Consider the following 22,691-nt stretch of genomic DNA (forward strand, 5'->3'; position numbering starts at 1 on the left):
ATGTAGTTGTATAGTTAAGCAGTTTAAGCACTCCATGCTTTACCTATTCCATGACATGCTGTGTGTGAACAATGACTGACTCGGAATGTTGTCTGAAGGAAGGAATGTTTCCCGCGCAAAACTTGCTCTGGCTCTATAACCTCCTCAATCAGAGTTCCTAATCGCTAGAGGATGGTCGAGGTGAATGCACGTAGAGATCGCAACTGGCTACAGTTGACACTGATGAGAAAATATTTATAATCTACATACGAAAATAAATCATTCATAAAATATGTACATATATACAAAGATGATAATGTCGAATTTATCCACTTAGAGACCTATAGACTATTGTCATCGGCAATAAAATTAATTTTCCCGGTAATTAGGTCAGGTTACAATCGCATCGTGGATCTACGTTATACCTATAAGACAATTAACGGAAAACCGGGATTCATCATGACCAAAATTATTCCATAATAGGGCAAATTACTAAAGTTATAGAAATGAGCGCCAGAAATTCCGCAGCAAAGTAACATGGAGCTACGTATGTAACGTGTATACGCATTCGCACCCGACATCTGTATGCATACATATACATACATATTCGCAATGTATACCTATGTATATATGTTTGGTTGTGTAGCAAAACAGAGCAGAATGCGCGAACAGCACTTCCAGAAAGTTCTGCACCTCGACCTTATCCCGACACATCACGTCGTGTGCTATAGTAGTATAGTATAACCCACATACATATGTACAATAATCTGTATGTTTTTGCGTAGCTAGTATGCTCGGTGCGCTTCTAGTCAAATATGAGAGATCGCTAATAGTTCAGTATTATCTTTTACGGAGCTTTACCCGATAAATTAACGAATATAGCGATAGCTGTCCTAAGTACCGGAGTATCAGCCACGAATTATTCATCCATGCGATTCGAGGAAAATTTTTGTAATTTTGGAAGCAAAGCATTGCCGGTAGTAAAATCCAGACCGACTTATAATTCTTACAGGTGTTGTATAGGATTCTTCCTAACGTGACATTCGTGCTCCACGAACAATACTACGAATATACTTGATTGGTGGAATGTTGGTAAATAATCAGAATGAACAGAGTTATCCAAAGAGTATTGGGTCAACGATAAGATATCGACGTATTACGGAAATTCGTTGGTAACATTGATTTCTGTGTTACCACCCGAGTTCACGAGCAGGTAGCTCTATTTCAATTGTTTCAAAATACCCAGCCACTCCTCCACCCACTCTGGGACACTGGTAGTCAGTCAGTAAAGTCAGTTTCAGTACTTCAGTAGTCGGCAGGCGCAGCCAGCCAGGAGTTGACCGCAGATAGGTGAATGATTCTTACGTCCGTCCGTATATACGCAACGCGTTTCTGTACATACAATTCATCGGTGTCAGATCGATCCGTTGACGCTATGCGGTGCCGCTAAAGTTTGTCCGACGGCGAGAGTTTTGGGTAGGGACGAAAGAATATGTCGACCGTTTGAATAGCGGTATTTTGTAATGATAAAAGGTGGTGACTCCGATAACAAGTAAACGAGAACGGAAGCGTCAATAATATACACCTGCAACGGCAGAGCACAGCTGGGAAAATAAAAGTAAATTTAAGACTCGTACTTAGACCGTCACCGCGATGCAGGAATTTAACGATCATGCCTCGGATGCAGTGCTCCTCAACACGTTTGTGATTCGTAAAAAGAGATGCAGGGTATATTTTCATCGGGGAACCCTCATCTGGGAAACCGAACGACCTCCTTACAGTGAGTAATTATGGTTTCTTTGCACGTTATTTAACATCCACATTGTATATACTGCAGCTACACATTAACAAATTGCTTTGTATACTTTATTGTCATGACGGAAGAAATGAAAAGAATTTCACATTAATTCCTCCCTGATGTGTTGATCTATATGATAATATATGACCGCGTAAATAATTTCACTCTACATGTAAGCGATTGTGCTGTCATATTCATCACGATAAAGATCTTTTGATTCTTACTTACGAACTGCAGATCACGTCATGTCATATTATATGTGAAATATGAATTTCTACCGACTACCGATAACCTTTTCTATAGAGATCATCAACGGAAAATATCTAAACTTCCTAAGTTTCTTTTTCGATATTTCGGCCCGCATTTTCAGCCAGATTTAATGCTTATTAACTGAAATGATCGAAAAAAGATTCTGTGAGATATGTGTCCTAAAATCCGATTCGATAAAATCGTACAATATGATACAAAAAATGAACAAAAAATGTTTGAAATCTGACTTGAAATGACTAAATATTCGTCGGTCAGTTATTTTCCTTGTTCGATGGCAGTTTATTCAAGGACGTTTTGAGCACCTGTATATGTACATAACTTCTGATCCCAAGGCAAGACACAGTACAATTATAGACCGCTGTACGTGGCATAAGTAAAAAAGTAAACGAATAATAAAACGCAGGTAAGCAATCAGCTGACAAATCTATATTTCACCAATTCACGGTCAAATCTTTTTTTCAGTTAAACGTGCACGATGTCAATTATGAAACACATAGTATACAATACTAGGTCAATTTCTAACAGTGTGTGAGTTAAAATGTGTTAAAATGTAAGGTCCAAACGGTCGATGAAACTTTCTATCTCTACCTTTGAAACTATCGAATATACGGAAATTATGATCAGTCGACGAAAATGCGAAAATCAACAGAAATTATTCTGTACCAATATGCATCTGTATATATAAATGATTACTTTAATAAAAGTCGGCCAATACTGCGATCAAAAGTGAAAGTTGGTCATTTTTTAAGATCTCAGATACATGCAGATCCGTACACTTTGCTTTACTGGATAGGATAAAACGAATCGTAGAGTTTAAGAAAATTTGTGTGGCAACACCACGTAGAATTCATTTCTGTACATATACGCAGATATACATTCATTTTTATATGTGTCGATTGTCATCAGTATTATTACAATTATTCTGAATTATAGTTGCAGTGATATATTTCAAACGATCCGATTTAATGAAGTGTAGATAGTACGGATATTTATATGTGTACAGTACATACATAGATATTATGATATTATTGTGATATATATATATATATATATACACTTCATTAAATCGGATATACATATAGATATATATTCATGATATTATTACGTAAATCTTCTACTCCGTTATACATTCACGCATGCTAGTAACAGTAAAGGCAGTTCAATCTGTTCCTGAATCAGGAAGGGGAATGACATTAATTAATGACGCACGTATCAAACGCTTAGCTCGTCTGAATTAAAACAATTAGCGGCATTTGATATACATACATACGTTATCTTTACCGTTATATACAATTATAACACAACAGAAGAAGACTAGGACCGCACAATTATCGTTACAATAACCGTTATGATTGTAATCATTAAAATTACGGTTCATATTGTTGTGTAACCGAAGAATTTATATTAGATATAGGTATATATGATCATTGTGTTCTGCAGATTGCCGTTCAATTGATAAATTTACCGATGATTTAACAATGATTTTCAAAACGTTAAGAGAACAATAAAGTTATGTATCAACTTTTATATTATACATTTATTTTCTGGATAACTTGCATTAATTTATTCTACATATGTACAGGCAAACGTAGATATATTATAATTGAAAAAATAGGTCTCATTAATCTACGAAACGTGCAGCTAATAACTTACATATAATTATACGTATAGCTATAATAATTATACGTATCACTCAAACATTATATATAAACGGGAAGAAGATATTCGATAATACGTATAATATAATACAAAGATCAGGCTATGCATACCCATAGGCTATATGTGCAGCTTGTAGCTAATTGTATGTTGCACATAATAACGTACAGGTCTTTATCGCGCATAGATCAACTACATTGTCGTGTTATATCTAAACTAAGTTATTTTTATTTGTTTTGTTACCATTGCTATTGAATCATGTGCAGAAACAACATTAACCGGTTGTTACAAGTATTAAAATTTTATTACGTTCGTTTGCTTCGATTTTTGATTCTGTACGTCATGGGAATTGGACGTGCACACTTTTTCTCACTTCGGCGGGAATAGAAGGTACAAAGAAAAAAGGCCAAGTAAATCGCCAGGTATTAAAATACTCGTTGAGTTATGCTGATTCGTGGCCTTTCATCTTATTATATTTCATGAATATTACCCGCACATATCCTATACCCGTTTGTAATATCGTATTGCAGTAGCTAGAGGTGCGGTAATAAACAAAAAACACTATTTGAATTATTCTATAATGAATTTTAATACTTCGCGTTAGCTAACCAAGTTGAATGGAATCCATTATAACGTCAGAGTTACGCAACTGGCAGATTAGAGTAGAAATAAAAACGGTGAAACTGGTGAAACATAACTGAAAGCTATTAGCTATGTACAAGTTATATTAAAATTATTTAATTTTCACTATCTATAATTGTATTATTTCCTTACAAAAATATGAAAACGTGGAAATATTTCGTCGCATGGCATTATTGAAGAGCAATCGATCATTTCACGAAGAGATAAACGTGCAGATAATCTTCATCTCGTGCATGCAAATAGCGCACGCGTCATTGAGCCTGAGACTCTCCCAAGGTATTCCGGAACAAGAAGAGCGGGTCTTGCGCACGTCGTCAAGGTCGCGCACGCTTCGAATTACAACGACTTGAAGTTGGGCCGAAACAACAAATTTTTTCAGTAAACACAGATGTCTCCGGAATTCAGAAGAAATTAAATTATACTTTGAATTAGTGTACATTTAGTTACGCTGATAGTAATGGACATCAAAATACCAATGTAAGGCTACTGCTGTAATGTTATAAAACCCACCGACTTGACCCGACACTCCATTAACGTAATTATCACCGTATCGTCAAAATTTCAAGAGCGAAGGAAAAGTTGAGAGATTCAGAAAAACCGAATCAATGTTTATTATAATTCTACCCACGTAGTTGAATAAGAATCACTGCGTCATACGTCACGTATTTGCGTATATCGACAAAAAACTACTGTCGGCTAATGATTTGCGCCAACATGCAAGAAACTGTATTATTTATACCGCGCTGTTAGTCTATTCCTTTGTGTCGTGCGTTTTCATCTGGCTTGATTAATTGTTATGATAGAGTGCGATTTTTATCTTCAACACTGCGAAAACAGCCGGCGGCCGTTGTTTCGTCGGTACACTTGCACTTATCAGGCGTAATATTTCCGTTGCCCTCTCTCCAATGTTAAGGCACTTAACGTCTTTACCTCACTTGCGTTTGAAAACAAAAAACGTTGTCGAGTTACTGATCAGGGGCGTATGTATGACTATTATTTCCTAGTGTTGAAAATCCAAATTTTAGGCTAGGTTAGGTTGGGTTGAGTTAGACACGAGGCGAGTTAAAACAATTTCCCAATTATGGACTGAGAGAAAATGTAAAGTTCATCCAGAAATTGAAAAAGTTTTTTCAAAACCTTATCAACAAATCATTATTATAGGCTGGCTATAAAGATAGGAAGTGGTATGTCTGATGACAAACTGTATCCATCACTAACGACAAATTTCTTCCATTCTCGGGAAATTCGTCAATGGATTACTCATTTTTAAAATAGTTCACGTATAAAGTCGCCCCTAAATTATAGTGCCCGGTGTTCAATAATTCAGACGTTATTGGCTCGGGACGACGCTCCTGACCGAATGGACTATAAATATGTATGTAGGTACGTTCCTGTGGGCCCTATTGGAAATTTCTATAATAATATCATAGAGTCCATCTAAATTTGCTGTCTGCTGGATTCCTACAGGATCCCATCGGAAAATAGAACGAACCAGAGAGTTTTGAGAATAGGATTGAGAAACATGACACAAAGTGATAAGTCTATCGCGCTTTTGAATCCGATTTTATAAAATTCTGTCAGAATCTGTCATGTCCTATCAAACTTTTCCCGCACGAATGGCGTATTGCTTCGATGAAGGCGAGAGGATTAAACGTTAAGTTAGTATTATGTTAGTGTAGACATAGTCGGAGCTGCCAACGCGTCTGGTAAGGGCGAACACTCTCTTATTGATCGAGGCAGAGACCGCGAATCATAGAGATATTATACATAGAGTAGGCAAAGTATAGGGGTGAGCATAAGTGGAAAGGCCTGACGGACAGAAAGAGAAAGAAAATCGAGCGACCGTTTTATCCTTGTTTGCGTACGCATTTACGCATGCGTCAGAATCATAAGCTGCTCTACTTCTGCGCAATGAAACACTGCGCATGCTTGGTAGCATAGTGTAAGAGGTAAAATGTGCTCGATATAGGACCAATTTTCGTACAAGGTCGCACATTCCGCCAGTTGGTGTTTATAAGTTGTTTGTGAGTTGACGTCACGGCAGGTCATGGTAATCCTACGGCGCATGCACGTGTACAAAATGAAATATAACCTCAACTAAACGTTGATGAACGCATGAAAAAACGCGCTAGTTCACGCATCGCGTTGAGTCTCGTCGTTTCACGAATTCAATAAAAGGGTCAATTTCTCGTTTAAGGGATGTAAGAATCGTGGTGGGACCTGCAGCTGTAAAATAGTATTCGCATTTGCATTCTGCGTGGACTGAAGAATTCAGTCTACGTTTTATGTGTAACATCCTGATCTACCTCGGATACTAATTTATTAACAGTTTTGAATGGACCGCTTGTTGCGACGTCAACTGGCTGAACTTTTCTATTGGTTAGTCTCCGAAAAGCTGCACTGCACACTCAACTCCTTACACTGTTTTTAGTACAAAAAGATGGATTAGTCACTCTCTTTTTGTCGATTGGAAGCTTGTATGGCTCACTTGTTTACTCTATTTATAATATCTCTATACCGTAAATCCATTATAGGTATACACCAGTTCACGGAGGGTGGAATAGTGTGGATACTAGCATAGTACATCAATATATTTTCATATACGATATTTAACGCTATCTAGCGCGTCTGAGGACAAACTTACAAATACCCCCTACCTCTGGATCTTGCGCTAAGTTCAAATCAATTCAGACATGAATATGAAGGAAAATAAAGTAAACATTGCGTAATATTGGAAATATAAGTTGATTAGAAACTTCTGCATAAGACAATATTTAATTACACGCATCCATAAATAAAATTCAAATACCGCTTACATTGTATACAATAGTAATTAAAATTTACACGTGAAATATACAATTTGTATAATAAGCGATAATGTATAATATATGTAAAATATATAAATTATTGCCTATACAATTAATTTATTATCACTGAATCGAAAAATGTCACAAGGCGTGAACCTGACATTTACTTCTTCACCAAGGTCCGTAGATAGACGAGTGGGCAAGGGAAGGTCTTCGCATGGTCGCCATTTTGTTCCAATTTGTGTATAGTGCGTAGACTTTATATTACAGTCTGAACATAATGGAAAAAAAAATAAAAAAAATTGATAAACCCTAGGTTACCGCCATTTGAAATCACTATCGTAGTTCTTACGGAAGATTCCTCTATCCAATCGCCTATCTACGGACGTTGTTCTTTACCAAACATCGTCACTCGCCTTAAGAAAGTATAACGGAGTTTCCTTTGATCTGAAAATTCACCCCTGATTTCAATGCATTGATGACAAAAGAATCTGCTTTACGAATTCGCTCCGGAGTGGAAGGTAGTAAGGGGTGTTAGTAGCCATTGATCCGTACCACTGTCCCTATACCAAGTCCCATCTTATATAAATGGATTCCGGTTCAAGCACTCCGCCAGTCCAACCCAAATAAGGCGGGTATTTTTCGAGGTGGATCCAAAAATATTTGGACCAATCGAATCCTTTTGCCTTCCATCTGTGAATTCCATATTCTTCGGGTGTGACGCTTGTAAAGTGAAGCTCCGTCGTACCGTAGGTTTTACTTTTCCACCGAAAATTGGTTTCAGAATTGTCCACATTCTTCTCACTTCCTTCGTTCCCCACTTGCAGCCATTTAAAATTTGTTCTCACGTAACGGTGTTTACCCATTAACGGAGACCATACACTTAGCGGTTCGTTAGGGGTTACTTAAACTTTTAACGGAGTTGCAGTTACGCCATCGCGCCCCAAAATAGAAAAAAGAACAGTTAGCAGACCCGGTTGAGGTGACTATGTTTTCACGGGCTGGCAGAATTTGATTCTACTTCAGTATATAAATAGATGTGGAACTTTGAATCAACGATGTTATGTTATGAATACTCAATGTCGTTGCCAATTCTCTTTGTGTTGCCTCAGTAGCACATATATCTATTGTACAGGGTGGACGAAAAAAAATTGGGTTCATTCAAAACGTGAATAAACTTTAAGCGCGTTCACCAATTTGCAAGAACTTCTTTCTGCTTGAAATTACAAGAATAAACGTTTCATTTCGCGTTTAAAAATACGGAGAATCTTCATTCCTCACCGAGATACAAGCTGAAGAGATAAGAATTTGGAAAAAGTTGCTGGGAGAAAGAAAATAGCGAGTTTTCAACTTAATTTTTATTTCAAGTTATGACTCAAAGTCTAATCTAATCTATTTCGGTTCAATCGATGGTGAAAATTTTACAATAACCTATGTTTAGCTCATATTCTTCTCATTTTTTACATTTCACAATTTCCGATACCTAATTCATGTGATCAATACAATCGAAGAAAAAGTGAACGGGGAGTAGAATTTAGTGAGGAGGATTTTTTGCGGCTACTATTGACAGAACTCTCCTTCGCCAAGATGCAATTACTTGTACAGTGAAGAGTATAAGGACAGGTTGTGTGACTTCCAATTCCATACGTCAGTGAATGATTCCCCCAATGACTACAAACGTGATATTCAAGGCAATTCGCAGAGATTGAAAAGTCAGCTTTGACGCCGTCTCGAAATATCTCGCAAATGGTCGTTTTATCTGTTTGGTGGTCGATTATTCGTGACTGAAGTCTGATTAAATTCTGGATAACCGTTGGCTGAATCAATTTTGGTCAAGTTTTCTATATGATTTACGGCCGACATTTGTGACAGTCTACTTTCTTGCTAATTTTCCGAAAACTGAATTTTACCCTCAGAGCGCGCGTTTTGACTCTAATATTACAAGAATTGTTTCATGTCTTGTGAAAAGAAATGTTTCTATGAAAATTTTTGAAATGCCAGAGGCAAACTTCAATTGGAAATAGAATTATCTCGACGATATTATGTGAATTATATCGTAAAGATTTGAAAATAAAAAATGTATACAATTTAGAGAAAGAAAAATCCTCGTCGAAAATGATTTATAGGAATTTTTGAATAGTGAAATTCGCAAGTACTGGACTTATAGTTAGAGATTGCCAGTGGATTAAAGTGATATTTTGATGATACCAAAGTGGATTTTCTGAGTGTAATTTTGGTAAAGCCCCATCGTAAAAATTTCACAACTACACCGATGAATTGAGTGGAATTTGAGTGATCAGCTGCAATATCATTCTAATACCACTGATTTTAGGATCCACTGAAAAAACACTCAATAATACCCTGGAAGCGAATCCGCCAGGATTTGGCTGTCTGTAACTCTTGGTCCGTTGCTCACAGCGCGTTCGGACAGCGCGCAATCGATTTCTCTAGCAAAATGACGTAGATATAGTGCATCAAAGAATTGATTTCAGCACTTTGAAGACCATCGAAATTTTCTCAAATAATCCAAAGGGAATTCAAAAAAGAGCATAGGACTAACAGCAGCAGCATTAAGACGAAAATCTATCGTTTTCCCTGGCGAATCCATTAGCATTTCACATCATCATTCGAATAATATAATTTTCTCCAATTCACCCAACTCACAGATCCTCTTTGTTCCGTTCAAGTTCCGTCCCACCGTTGATCAAAGAAACGATCATCATTACGCACGCATACCATCGCACGTATCGAGTAGTTTTGCAATATTTTCTGACGCAAATACTTGTGCGATTTTCCATGCATACAGTCATGTGCATGCGAATGTGTATATTCACACAGTATCGATATATTTGCATGGCGTGTAGATACTTAGTGACTCATAGCTACGAGCTTGTCGCAGATGTCACGTTATGCCTATATATTATGATAAGTAAAATTCCCAAGTATTCTCAAATTTCCAATTCTCAAGTATACGAGCGCATTATATGCTACGAGCTATCGTCTGAGAATAATAATTAAGATTTTGTTTTTGAAAACGTTTCCCGTAAAACTGTTCGGCGCATTTTATAGTGGACAGCAGCGAAGTTTGTTTTTTGTATCACTAGAAGGTCGGAAAAAATCTGCTGAACCATCATTTGACAGTGGAACGAAAGATGCCAAGCTTCACTATTCAAGACTCATGATTTACAAATTAAAAAACATCGCGAGGCAATCTTGATCACTCAATATTTCTCATCGCTGCAGACAGATGATTAAATTAATCCCATGCGTCACGCTTCCTACCAGCGGGATCAAAAGTAAAAAAATTGTAGTGTCTACAATTATTTATATGTACATGTACTTATAATACAGATGAACAAAATAGAATATTCACTTTAGTGACATTATTAATAGAATTGTATTTTGCAGCAAGGTGGACTTTACCTTTGACCGACGTCCTAGCAGCTCATTATGGCAATGATGCAGACGTAGATAACACTGGCGGTGTTGACGAAAAGTCCCAAGCCCCAACAAGTTTTGTGCTTCATTATGCGGCTCGTGGTTCTAAACACAAATGGAGTCATCACAGCGTTAGAATGAGTCACACCGATTCTAGACAAGTAGCTTCTTGGGTGAAGACTATTCGTAACTATCTGTCAGGTCAGTTTACAGTCAAGTCATAAAGAATCCTACCGTTTTGAGCAGTTAACTTTAACCACTCTCATACTTCGATTTGATCGTAATTTTAAAAGTAAAACCCCACATCATTATATTCCAGGTTTGACCCATCGTCCTAGAAAAATAATGGTCTTTGTTAATCCAATCGGGGGTAAGAAAAAGGGCTTGAAAATATGGGAAAGTGATGTTCAACCGCTGCTTGCCATGGCAGGCGTTGAAGCAAGGATGTTGGTCACCGAAAGAGCGGGACACATCCGAGACACATTGCTTACCTGCAATTTGGACGACGTTGAGGTGAAGAGAAAAATTGTAAACCGAATTCCGTGCGCTGGTACAAAAATAAGAAGGTCAACTCAACTAATACTAACATACAATTTCACAGGCTGTTGCTTGCATTGGTGGAGACGGCACCTTTTCCGAGGTGTTCAACGGGTTGGTATTACGGACTGTAAAGGACAAGGACCTGGACCCAAATGATCCAGAAGCTGTCTTACCGCCCCCAAAATTACCAGTCGGCGTTATTCCGAGCGGAAGTACCGATACTGTAGCCTACAGCCTCCACGGGACGATCGACGTTCAAACTGCCGTTATACATATCATTTTTGGAGACACAACAGGACTCGATTTATCATCTGTCCACAATAATCGTTCCTTGCTAAGGTTATACGCTAGCGTCCTTAGCTATGGCTACCTTGGCGACGTAATCCGAGATAGTGAAAAGTTTCGCTGGATGGGACCACAGAGATACGATTATTCAGGTCGGTAGATGTGCGTGATATCAGATTTCTCTTCATCAGAAATCGGAGTGAAAATTTTTTACATAACACGTGCATATTTTCGGCATTTTTCCATGCGTATTTTTCGTACACAAAGTACCCGTTTCTACGACGGTCGAGTGACTCTGCGAATGCGCATGCGCAGAGTACAGATAAGACCAGTTTCAAGTTCTGCACGCATGCGCTGTCGGAAACAAATCTCACATTACGCGACCCTAACCTCAATTTCGTGCTTTATGAAAAGACGCGTAACATACTCTTGTTGTATAAAGAATCGTATGCACGAAGGAGGCAACGGTCCTTTCGCCTTGCGTATTTGCAATATTTGTCTTTGGCTCACCCACGACTCATACTGCAAACTTACCTCCTTGTTACACAATATGCTATTGTCTGTTGCAATTTGGTAGTTAACAGGCCCGTTTCTTCACTCACCAGTTTATCACATGTTTCAGGGTTCAAGAAAATACTCGCCAACAAAGGATACGAAGGGGAAATAGAGCTCTTATCGGATCCGTGTCATCCAGCTGCTAGCACTAAATGCACAGAAAATTGTACCAGATGCTTTGAACATACACGTAATAACGATTGCGATAAAGAAATATTGAGTAAGCGATAACAGTACCTTTAGTTGTTTTTCACTGCACTTCTCGGCATCGATTTGAAACTTCTCACTAATACCGATGTTTTGATTCTGTTTTTCAGAATGGCGGACAGTGAGAGGTAAATTCTTTATGGTCAATGGTGCCAATGTTTCATGTGCATGCGATCGAAGTCCCTCAGGCTTTAGTCCACACTGTCACATCGGAGATGGATGTATTGACGTGATATTGATCAGGCACACATCGTTTTTAAATAACATCAGAGTCCTTTTGAGATTGAGCAGTAGGAATAAGAATTTGGTAAGAAGAATGCTCGAAGATTTTTGTCGCGTTATGAATTATCTTTTTGCATCTACCTAACTAAACATCAACCCTTTTACGCAATCCAGTACGATCTCCCTTTCGTCGAAGTATACAGAGCCAGGGAATTCAAATTCCGACCTCTTCCGTCTGTGATAAATGTACCTGCTGACAACACCGAGGTGAACATACCTCAATCGCAGCCTGACCTCAGCGTGTGGAATTGCGACGGCGAAGTAATTCAGGATTCGAATTTGAAAATCAGGTAAGGTACTCATAATAATTCTCGTAATAACATTGAACTGGAGCATTCACGTCTGACTTCCATTAATCTCTTTTTCAGGGTACACTGCCAGTTACTTAAAGTTTATACGAGGCGCATGCAGGATTCCATTACCGATACATCTTGCTTTTGTCCGCTTTAAAGAGCGGGAATTGAGAATTCGGAAAAGCGGGAATTCTGTTTACATTTGCGCTTCACAAGATACCGATTTTTTTTATCTCCCTTTGAGCTCACCCCAGAAATTTCATATCAATAATTAAACGTTGTAGTTCCTTTTATAAGCTTGCCTCGTATTGTTAAGACATGCCACTTTTATTGATACTATTATTATTTTTTATCTGGTATTATATTTTTAAAACATAATTAGTATTTATATTTTTATTGAATATTATATACACATGAAATACGCATAATATCATCGCTATGCGCGCGCTAAATTTTGGGAATTGCTCGGGAGCTTTCGTTATTTAAAAGAGTAACAAGTGCTACACTTCACGTATTTGCATTTACTTTGAACCGATCTCATTTTTTGTTTATATTCTTTCCCCCCTCTATGCATGGTTTTGATTTTTCTATGCTAAAGGGAAAAAACCGTCATGTTGGGACGATATATTGGTTGGCGAATTACTCGGTCGTTATTAAAGTTTGCAAAGCACTGAATTACGATACAATAGGTGCTTTAATAAGATGCGCAGTCTACCCTCCAGTATATTAAGTAATTAAATAGGTTTTCAATGCTCGACTATGGCATAGAATTGTATTAGACACTTAAGGTGTAATGGTTTTGTAAAGAGAAAATTTATTCCATACGATGTTTCGCTTTGTTCTCTTAATTAAGTATTTTTTTTTTGTGATTTTGTTACTAGTGATACGGAAGTGAATGTTTACCAATTTGTTTTTAGAAGAAAATATTGCGTGATGATTGAGTATATCAATGTAGAATATAAGTTTTGCATACATGTAGAAGGTGGATTTATAATTTCTAAATTAGTAGAAAATATCAGCTTGATTATTATTGAGAATGTTAAATTAAAACTGGAAATCGATACGATAAGATTATTCGTGTGTCTGTAGGTTCATAATATTAAATGATTATATAGTGACGGATACACGTAGCTTGATAAATATTTTAGAAAGTATACAGGGTGACCTAGGGATTCATAAGACTATTGACATTTTCAGGTTGATACAAATAATTTTGCCTTTTCTCTTCTGCTGTTTGTTTTAACCTCTTGATGAAGGGCAGTATTACGCATTTTAAAAACGTTTTCCATGCCTGATCCGAAATCTATGACTACGAAGTGACGAATGGGTACGTTGTTACTGCAGAGTATTACCCTTTAATTTTATACCGAAGATAAGCAGTGGTGCGATATATTTTATGTAAACTTTATATACTTCGTTTGTGATGATTCTGTAATGTATGTGTATAAGAGTGAAGCTTGAAATAGTATTATGAAAATATTTGATATTATAATACATACTATGTTAGGTTCATTCTGGAGTATAAATGACAAAGTGATTGAGATGAACTTTTTTGAAAACGCCTGCGAGATTACATTAGAAGAATATATTATGTTAGGCAATGATCTGATTTTTATATGCCCACAGGTTCAATGTAGAATTATTAAAAATCGCACGGTTCCGGCATCGATAGTTTTTTTTTTCTAATTAACGATGAATCCATCATTGTTTTCATACGTGAACGTGTCAAATTTGATTTATGAATACCACACTTATTATACACATATTGTTATAACCATTTTTCACGTAATTATAATTTAGTAAATTTAGTTGGGCAGATTACGCGAACGATATCAATAGGGTACTGGCATAATTTTTACAGCTATTATTTTACAATATTTCAAGTTATTGCAAGCATGGAGATTTTTCAAAGTACAAATTCATTCCGCATACTCCAAATACTTGTACCGAAATAAAAGTATTTATACGACAACAAAGGATGTTGTTTATCGATTTCGAGGAATCGGGTTATCAATAAAATTGAGATCTTATGCGCGTATCCTATTTTCACGCAATTGTTAATTGTACGTCTTTTAGTGCTACAGAGTGAAAAAAAAAAATCAGTTGAACTGTGAATTGTTCCTCAGAAAATCATCTCAGGCCGTAAATGAATTGGGAGATCCTTTACGATAATCGTATTGGCGGAATGAATCATAAGTATTATGTAATTTATAAATAGAAAAGCATAAAGAGTATACAAGGTAAAGGTGAAATGGTTTCCGAATTACATGATTCCCGACTTCTGAGAATATCGATTGAAATTCAAATAACAACAAGTATACATGTATGTATTTAAACCGTATACGATTTCGGCATTTCAATTAATTTTCAATGTGTAAATTCCAGTAATTGTAATAAAAAATTCCTCTGTTTTTATCCCCATATTTGTAGTTTGTTATAATAAGTTCAATTGTATTGAAAATTAAGGAAGACTACAACGAGGTACGTCGCACACTACAAAACTTTCACGCATATATAATGTACATTAACCATTGCGCATAAACGTAACAAGTTGTCTTTATATATGTACTAAGAATTTTAATGATTAATATTGTCGGATATATATGTAATACATAATATCAATTATTATTTCAAACATTATGGACACGGGATATATAATGGCGGAGCAAGGTATATATTTATATACTGCGGTGCTAAATTCCTCGACATTACAGCGCGATTTTTCGGTGATTATATCGTATTGACGTACATTATATTTTACAATAATAATATAGCAATACAATGGAAAATCACCAATTATAATAAATGAAAAATTAATAATATTTTCCTCAATAGATCGTACTATTATCATGCTATCATTAATTTATTTATTTATTTATTTTTTTGTTATTGTAGTTATTATTATTATTAGTTTTATTGTTATTAACATTATTATCGTCATCGTTATTAAAATTATTTACTCGTGGACTCGCGGTGTTATCAGTTCTGTCCTTCGTTTTCACTTACGATTTGCAGTCTCCATCACTATAATAATTCCATCAGTCACGCAGCTCATCTGCCATTCTACACGTTATACATGAGTATGCATATGTGTATATATATATATATATATATATATATATATATATATATATATATATATATTATTATGCATACTCATGTATAACGTGTAGAATGTATATATATATACGTTATCGCCAAAATAGGCAGATCAATATCCCGATCTTAAATTACAAAAGCTGTAATCGAATAGTTCTGTATATTCGCCCGCACTATCAATTTAATATCAAATCTCAATCGAATATGATCAGACAGGTTTGACTTCTTATACACGTTTGTTTTTTTCACGTAAAAATAAATATTAAAGAAACTTCACTTGCTTGCCTTATTCTTCCTCGCTCAATGAAGCACATTATACTACGTATTATATTTAGTCTAATCCCTGATGTATAACATGAACTTCGTTCACAATCGTAAGAAAAGAAAAAAAAAGACACATAAATATATGATCGTGATACGAGAATACATAAATTATAGGACCAAACGATCCAAACAAAAAATCAATGCAAAGAGGAAAACAACGTTTCATTCTCTTCTTTTCTACTTTGTACAATAATACTACACAATTTTTATGTAATTTCTGCTCAATAAATATTCGATAAATATATTATTGCATTTATTATAATATAATTATGTATATATGGATTTGTGTATATTTATGTATATATTTGTATACATACATATATATATATATATATATATATACATGTATGTATGTATGTATATTATAAATACATATATACCGTCATAGGCATGTTGCTATATTAATAGTAATAATAATTCACATTATTGTTATTAATATCATTATCATTATCATCATGATCGCGATCATTTTCGTCGTAATTCTTTATGCTCTTTATGTTAATAAGATTATTTTCATTGTTACTGTTAGTACTATTATTATTATTATTATTATTATTATTATTATTATTATTATTATTATTATTATTATCAATATTGTTATTCATTAATTATTTATGAGTAATATTAACTATGTATAGACTTGTTGTTATCGGTTAAGGGCTCGTTTCGTAATCAATTGTTAAGCTATGTATAATTGTTTCGAGTCTATCGCTATTTATCTATATTCAGAGTGGCCTATTAATAGTATATTATTGTTGATGACAAAAACAAATGCCAACGGATTCTGTTACGGTTGAAAGCGCTTCTTGATTTACTTTTCTCTTGTATGAAAAATCGGTTGTTTGCAAAAAAAAAAAAGAATAAAAAAATTCTCACGTTTTATCATCAAAATCGACGAATAATTTGTGATATTTATTTCAATTTTCTCTCCCTTGGTATATAAACACTAAAAAAATACAAAAGTAAGGGGTGTTTCTATGTTATAATCCATGCATAAGTTCCGTGGTATGTGATATATTGAAAATTTGATAACAATCTAAGCGTAAATTTTCAAATGTGTCAATCTGTTATCAAATATTAGTTATCAGTTTTCTAGAATGACAGATTAGATTAGAGATTTTAGAACCGTAGGCTCAAAATTGGGATCCAGCTTGGTGTAATCGTGGCTGAGCAATATGGCGTCACAACTGGCTTATCAGCTGATCGTTCAGGTCGAATCCACAGCTAAATGATACGAATACAAGGAGACAATGAACTTAGTGCAAGCGGTTAGACTTCTTTTTTATTGCATTGCAACAATAACTAGAGAAATCACGATTAATTAACGAATTTTATCATCAAATACGTCCTGGGGTTAGCGTAATACATTTTCATCCGCGAGATGGCGTCTTTTCATATTTTGGATCCCAATTCGCCGATTCAGCCACTCTGCTTATCAAGTGGTAATTACAAGCAAAACTTTCTGTTGTTATCGTCGTTATCTGCATCAGTATGAAAGATTACACGAATTGAGATGCATTATTGGGCTTCATACAATCGTGATTCATCGCAATTATAAACATCGTTCGTAAACGGTCTTGGATCGCAGCCAATAGCGGTGGATCCGCGTATTTTGCACTCTTCATTTAGAGTATCAGGATACATTTCTAACAGTGAGAAACTTTCGAGTCTATAAGTTTGCACGCACTGGTTACAATTTCACTGCGGCTACTTGTCTTCTTCAGTCGAGTTCAATTCAACCAAAATAATGAATTTTTTAAAGAATTAGCTCCACCTAAATCGTTACCTCGAAGACTGCAAAGCATTGCAAACATTTTTTCTTTTCAAATTTTCCAATATTACATGAGAGATTAGTATAATTTTTTGGGAAAAAAATTTAACAGATTGATGACGTATAATTGTGCCATCGATTTTTACTTGAGGCATATAGAGTAAAAACGTTTTACATCTCGTTTGCGAAAACACTAGACACAATAATTTTTCATTGTTAATAATTCACATGATATTGGTATAACTTGCGTAATTGCAGTTTTGTTAGTAATTAGGGTTATTGCTTAACCTTACAGTCAACGAGCACAATTTTTATAATACCGCGTAATAATTACGCAGCATTTTATGAATAATATTTACATCGTGTGTCTGTATGTGTAAGTTTCTTTCATCTTTATATTAATTTATTTTCTCTTCTATGGTACGGTATACGTTACTTCGAATTATGGTAGTAGTAATAATGGTGGTAACGGTAGTAGTGGTAGTAGTTGTAGTATTAGTAGTGGTTGTAGTAGTATTAATAGTATTAGTGTTAGCAACGGTAGTAGTAGTCGTAACAGTATGTAGTAGTAGTAATAGCAGCAGTAGTAGTAGTAGTAGTAGTAGTAGTAGTAGTAGTTTAGCAGTAATACTAAAAGTTGTATGACTTTTATATTCAATATTACCATAGTACGCTACATAAATATGTATGTAGGTTTATAGGTATACGAAATTAGTATCAACTGAAACAGTGCCTGCCGTAAATTGAAGAGTTCAATTAACACGTACGCCTTTTGTTTAAAATCGGCAACCAATTTAGAAAGAATTAGACCATTTTATTTAGAAGAAGATATCTGCGGGTACCTTGAACTTGCGATACTATTTATCGTACTCGTATGAGAATTACTGGTAAATAATGAGTTTTTAAACGTGGGAGAAAATATCTTTGGAATAATTTTGATGCGTTGATTTTTATTTTCATTTGTGTGCTCCGAGATAGGTTTTCACGTACATAAATGCTAAATTATGTTTATCATTTGCATTTTAACCGTCTATTTATTTACTGCTACGTTTTGGTCGCGTTCTAATAGTTTTATCTATAAAAATATTGCTTCTCCACTTTTCTCGAGCAGTTATCGTCGCATCTCGAACTCCGTAAGTGCATCGACGATTTTATATCTTTAATTTGGTTCCCGCAGGATCTTGGACAAGTCGTCACGTCGCAACTATACATATACGGTGTGATATGGTGAAAATTAATAACATAAATACCAACTGTACGGAATCTCGTTTTCAAAAGAGATTAGATTCTGTTCGATGTAAACTTATTATTATTATCATTATTATTATACGCTCGTAACGAAAAAAACTTTGTTCCTTGTACAAAAGAAAAAGCTTGCGTCAACTATGTCTATCTAAAAACAAAATTTAAATAAGAGAATTTACACCAACAGATAAATGGTCTTTCAAATACCTTTGTTTATTCATATTACCATGTTGCTTTAATTCTGGTATTTCACAACCTCAAGAAACAATTAACAGTTCATTGGCGCGTTTATAGAAATTGTATAGCGGTATATGTTTCACGAATTGCATGGAAGCGCACTCTTTCAGTTTATTCTAAATAAGTTTGTATAAGGTATATAATATAACAAGCTTTCGCGAATAACGTAAATAATGATTTAATTTAATAGTATTCGGTAAGTGGTTGGTATATAGAAAGAATAAATATAATGTAGGTATATACGCTATAGGTATAGGTAATCGATATAGGTTAGGAAGCATATTTGGGTATTATAGGATATCTGCCGTTGGTTTGCAATTTTAGTATATGTATAATATATAATATATGTATAATCTTACTGTTATACTATTTTAATCGCTAATCATTAATAATAGTTATCATGAATTTTGTTTCTATCTAGCAGCCTCTGGTGACTAGCCGCGCACTAGTCTTAAACTAGTGTTAGCACTAGCCTGAGCATTAGGCATATACAATTAATTGTTCGACGAACTTGTTAATGACTACACACTCCCGTTCCATGTCCGTTAAAAAGGAATTGTCTTCTCTTTTTCCTTCCTTTGCTTCTGTACAGACCTATACAACTTTTGTTAATTTCTAATGCAAAATAAATACATCGTACTACTTAATAGAAATTTTTTTACATCTAACTCACGTGGTTTTTTTTTTTTCTTTTAATTTAAAATTTAATCCTCTTCTCATTTACCTTGTTATCAATCATCGCCGTCATCATCGTCGTCATCATCATTAATATTATTATTCTTATCAATTATTATTATTAATATTATTATCATTATCATTATCAAGTATTTATTGCATCGCGTTTTGCGAAATAAAAATAAGTGTAACTTTTTTTTTTGTCGCCTTATTTTCTTTTCCTTTTTTTACAAGTTTTTTTTTTTTGTTTTTTTTTCCGTTTGTCGACATATTATATAATAATTAATTGTATAACGTAACACAACATGATAATAACTTTTGTACCGTCCCGCACGTACTCTAAGATTATTAGAAAAATATTCTATCAATTGACAATCGCATGTACACTTGACTAGATACGTTTGAAGCCGAAAAAAAGGCAAACAAACGAACAAAAAATCAAAACAAACAACAAAAAACAAATACAGAAGAAAAAACGAAATAATAGTCGAGTAAAATTTACTTGAAATGTAACGATAGTAGTGAGAGAGAAAAAATAATAATAACCGTTGAGAACCATAACACCGCCGGACATGGACGAAAAGAGTTTGGCTAACGATGGAAGAACGATCGGTTTTACACTCTGCGCGGAAGAATCTTTCAACACGATCGCTAATTGCGTTTTTAATATTTAATTGCTTGGCAATGGGATATTGAGCAAATTACCAATCGCGTTATTGTATATTGGTGTATCTATAATTTTTGTCTACGTGTGCATATATGTATACATATATGTACACACATGTAGATGTATACGATATATAACTTGAACGCGTTACACTTTTACTGCAAGTGTATGAATTTAGGGGGGGAAACAAAAAAATTAATATCACAATTAAGCGTCACGAATTATTCATTCCGCTGAGTCATGGTTGCTAACCTTACATTACTTAATATTACTATATATACATACATATATATGTACCATGTCTGTGTATATATGTATATGCATATAGAAAAAAAACCTGGTACATACTTTCGAAACTTTTGTAATACGCGTTCTGCAGAGATGAGTGAAGAAAGTTACACGGCTCGATTTGTGTGCGTATAGAAAATTCCTTTTTTCCGCCTTGCTCGTTTTTCTGGTAAACGATATTATGTGCATGTGTGTAGTTTGCAAAATTAAAACGGGGTATAAAAGGGGGGACATGGCGCTGTAATCTTTGAAGTATTGCGGTGGCTGCACAGCTGAGAAAAACATCAACGAATGATTGAATGATATTATACCTACCGATTACGTCGGAAATACATGAACAGGTATACAAGCGTTGGGAGTGAGTAACCGAAAACGAGTTTTTGGAAATGAACAAAGATTCTTTCACAGGTACCCAGGTTTCAGTTCGGCGTGGAGAGCGACGTTTTTTTAAAATTATTATTACTTTTATTGTTTATTATTATTACTCTTTTTTTTTCTTCAAATTAAACCGCGAATACGGATTAACAATAATTTAGACGTTCTATATAATATCGTAGTGGTGACAAAACTATAATATATCGACTACCGCGTGGAAAAAGTGGCTATTTCGAATTGCGCTTGAAGAACCGGCTATCTAGAGCTAAGCTTAAAAAAACGGCTATCTCATTCGTGAAATTTTTCCACCGCAAATTTAGTTGGTAGCACTGTCAGACTCCATACTAAACTCGCGGTTGTGTTCCGAAATTCATGCAAGCTCCGTTTTGGGGATATAATAATAATAATATTATATTTCCACGTCCAGGAGCGAGGTGGGAAAATATGCCCATTAAAGAGAAAAAGTTTCGAATGGAGATTTGAATCGGTGGATAAAGTAGGTATTCTTTGCACGAACATCCGAAATATCCGGTTCTTCAATCGAAACCCGAGATAGCAGGTTTTTCCACGCGGCCGTCGATATGCTCTCCTCGTATATTTATCAAAGGCAAACGTGGGCATATCATGATGCAGACGACTGAAGGAGAACTGTTGATATCAAAATAGCGTGTGTGACGATGAAAAGGCACCTTCCGTACGACGGAAAATGATGGTGGTACAGGTGGTGGTGATCAGCAGCGATCAGTATGTAAATGACAATGAACGGAAATCTGCTGTTGCTGCAGACAAGCGGGGATGAGTATGCGGTGAAATGAAGAAGATGGGAAATCCCCCGGTGTCACGGAGAAGACTTCGGCCGACAAGACTTATCCTGCATCACTTGTTGTTGCTGCTGTTGTTGCTGCTGTTGCTGCTGTTGTTGCTGTTGTTGTTGCTGCTGTTGCTGCTGCTGCTGGTGATGATGGTGGTGACTCGACGGATCATTTCCCACTCCAAGCTCGGTTCCCATCATTCCGCCATTACCGCTTTTATCCATCCCACTGTTCGCGTGCACCGAATGAAAGTACCGGTCTAAAATGAGTGCAGGGGGAGGGGGGAAAAATTTCTATAAAAGTTTATTCGCTGGATAATAATTCATTTGCAATATGAAGTGCAAATGTCTATGTTCGTTAGGGTGTCCCTTAAAAGGTCATTTTTGAATTTCCCTCGGCTCACCTTCAAATCGGCTCCACGTAATTCAAATATAATTTACAAATCT

At 35.4% G+C, this 22,691-nt stretch overlaps 2 protein-coding genes across 17 annotated transcripts in view; one reads left to right on the forward strand and one right to left on the reverse strand.

The window, feature by feature from the left end:
* Positions 1 to 1,258: 1,258 nt before the first annotated feature.
* Cerk (Ceramide kinase) lies at positions 1,259 to 14,905 on the forward strand. 2 transcript variants are annotated; one of them, XM_046626992.2, is made up of 8 exons: positions 1,259 to 1,759; positions 10,561 to 10,791; positions 10,910 to 11,103; positions 11,192 to 11,567; positions 12,038 to 12,190; positions 12,288 to 12,484; positions 12,574 to 12,749; positions 12,828 to 14,905. In XM_046626992.2, the coding sequence occupies exons 1-8, from the start codon at positions 1,633 to 1,635 to the stop codon at positions 12,907 to 12,909; spliced, it is 1,536 nt and encodes a 511-aa protein (XP_046482948.1). In that variant the 5' UTR covers positions 1,259 to 1,632; the 3' UTR covers positions 12,910 to 14,905. The 2 variants fall into 2 exon arrangements, with proteins under 2 accessions (XP_046482948.1, XP_046482950.1); XM_046626994.2 differs by lacking the exon at positions 1,259 to 1,759 and adding an exon at positions 10,256 to 10,448.
* NfI (Nuclear factor I) overlaps positions 14,670 to 22,691 on the reverse strand; it is a 48,456-nt gene continuing 40,434 nt past the window's right edge. For 14 of the 15 annotated variants that reach the window (XM_046626985.2, XM_046626988.2, XM_046626984.2 and 11 more), the window contains one exon: positions 14,670 to 22,504. In XM_046626985.2, the coding sequence (XP_046482941.1) occupies positions 22,272 to 22,504 (233 nt within the window). In that variant the 3' untranslated portion in view covers positions 14,670 to 22,271. Of the gene's footprint in view, positions 22,539 to 22,691 lie in introns of all 15 variants that reach the window. The other variant, XM_046626989.2, reaches the window with a different exon arrangement.

This window comes from Neodiprion pinetum, chromosome 5, assembly GCF_021155775.2.
Source record: "Neodiprion pinetum isolate iyNeoPine1 chromosome 5, iyNeoPine1.2, whole genome shotgun sequence".
Classification (NCBI taxonomy): domain Eukaryota; kingdom Metazoa; phylum Arthropoda; class Insecta; order Hymenoptera; family Diprionidae; genus Neodiprion; species Neodiprion pinetum.

Bases quoted from the DNA above. Each gene is read 5' to 3' on its own strand.
- Cerk (XM_046626992.2), top strand. From the start codon at position 1,633: ATGCAGGAATTTAACGATCATGCCTCGGATGCAGTGCTCCTCAACACG. The intron at 1,760-10,560 runs GTGAGTAATTAT...TGTATTTTGCAG, and splicing joins AACCGAACGACCTCCTTACA to CAAGGTGGACTTTACCTTTG. The intron at 10,792-10,909 runs GTCAGTTTACAG...ATTATATTCCAG, and splicing joins TATTCGTAACTATCTGTCAG to GTTTGACCCATCGTCCTAGA.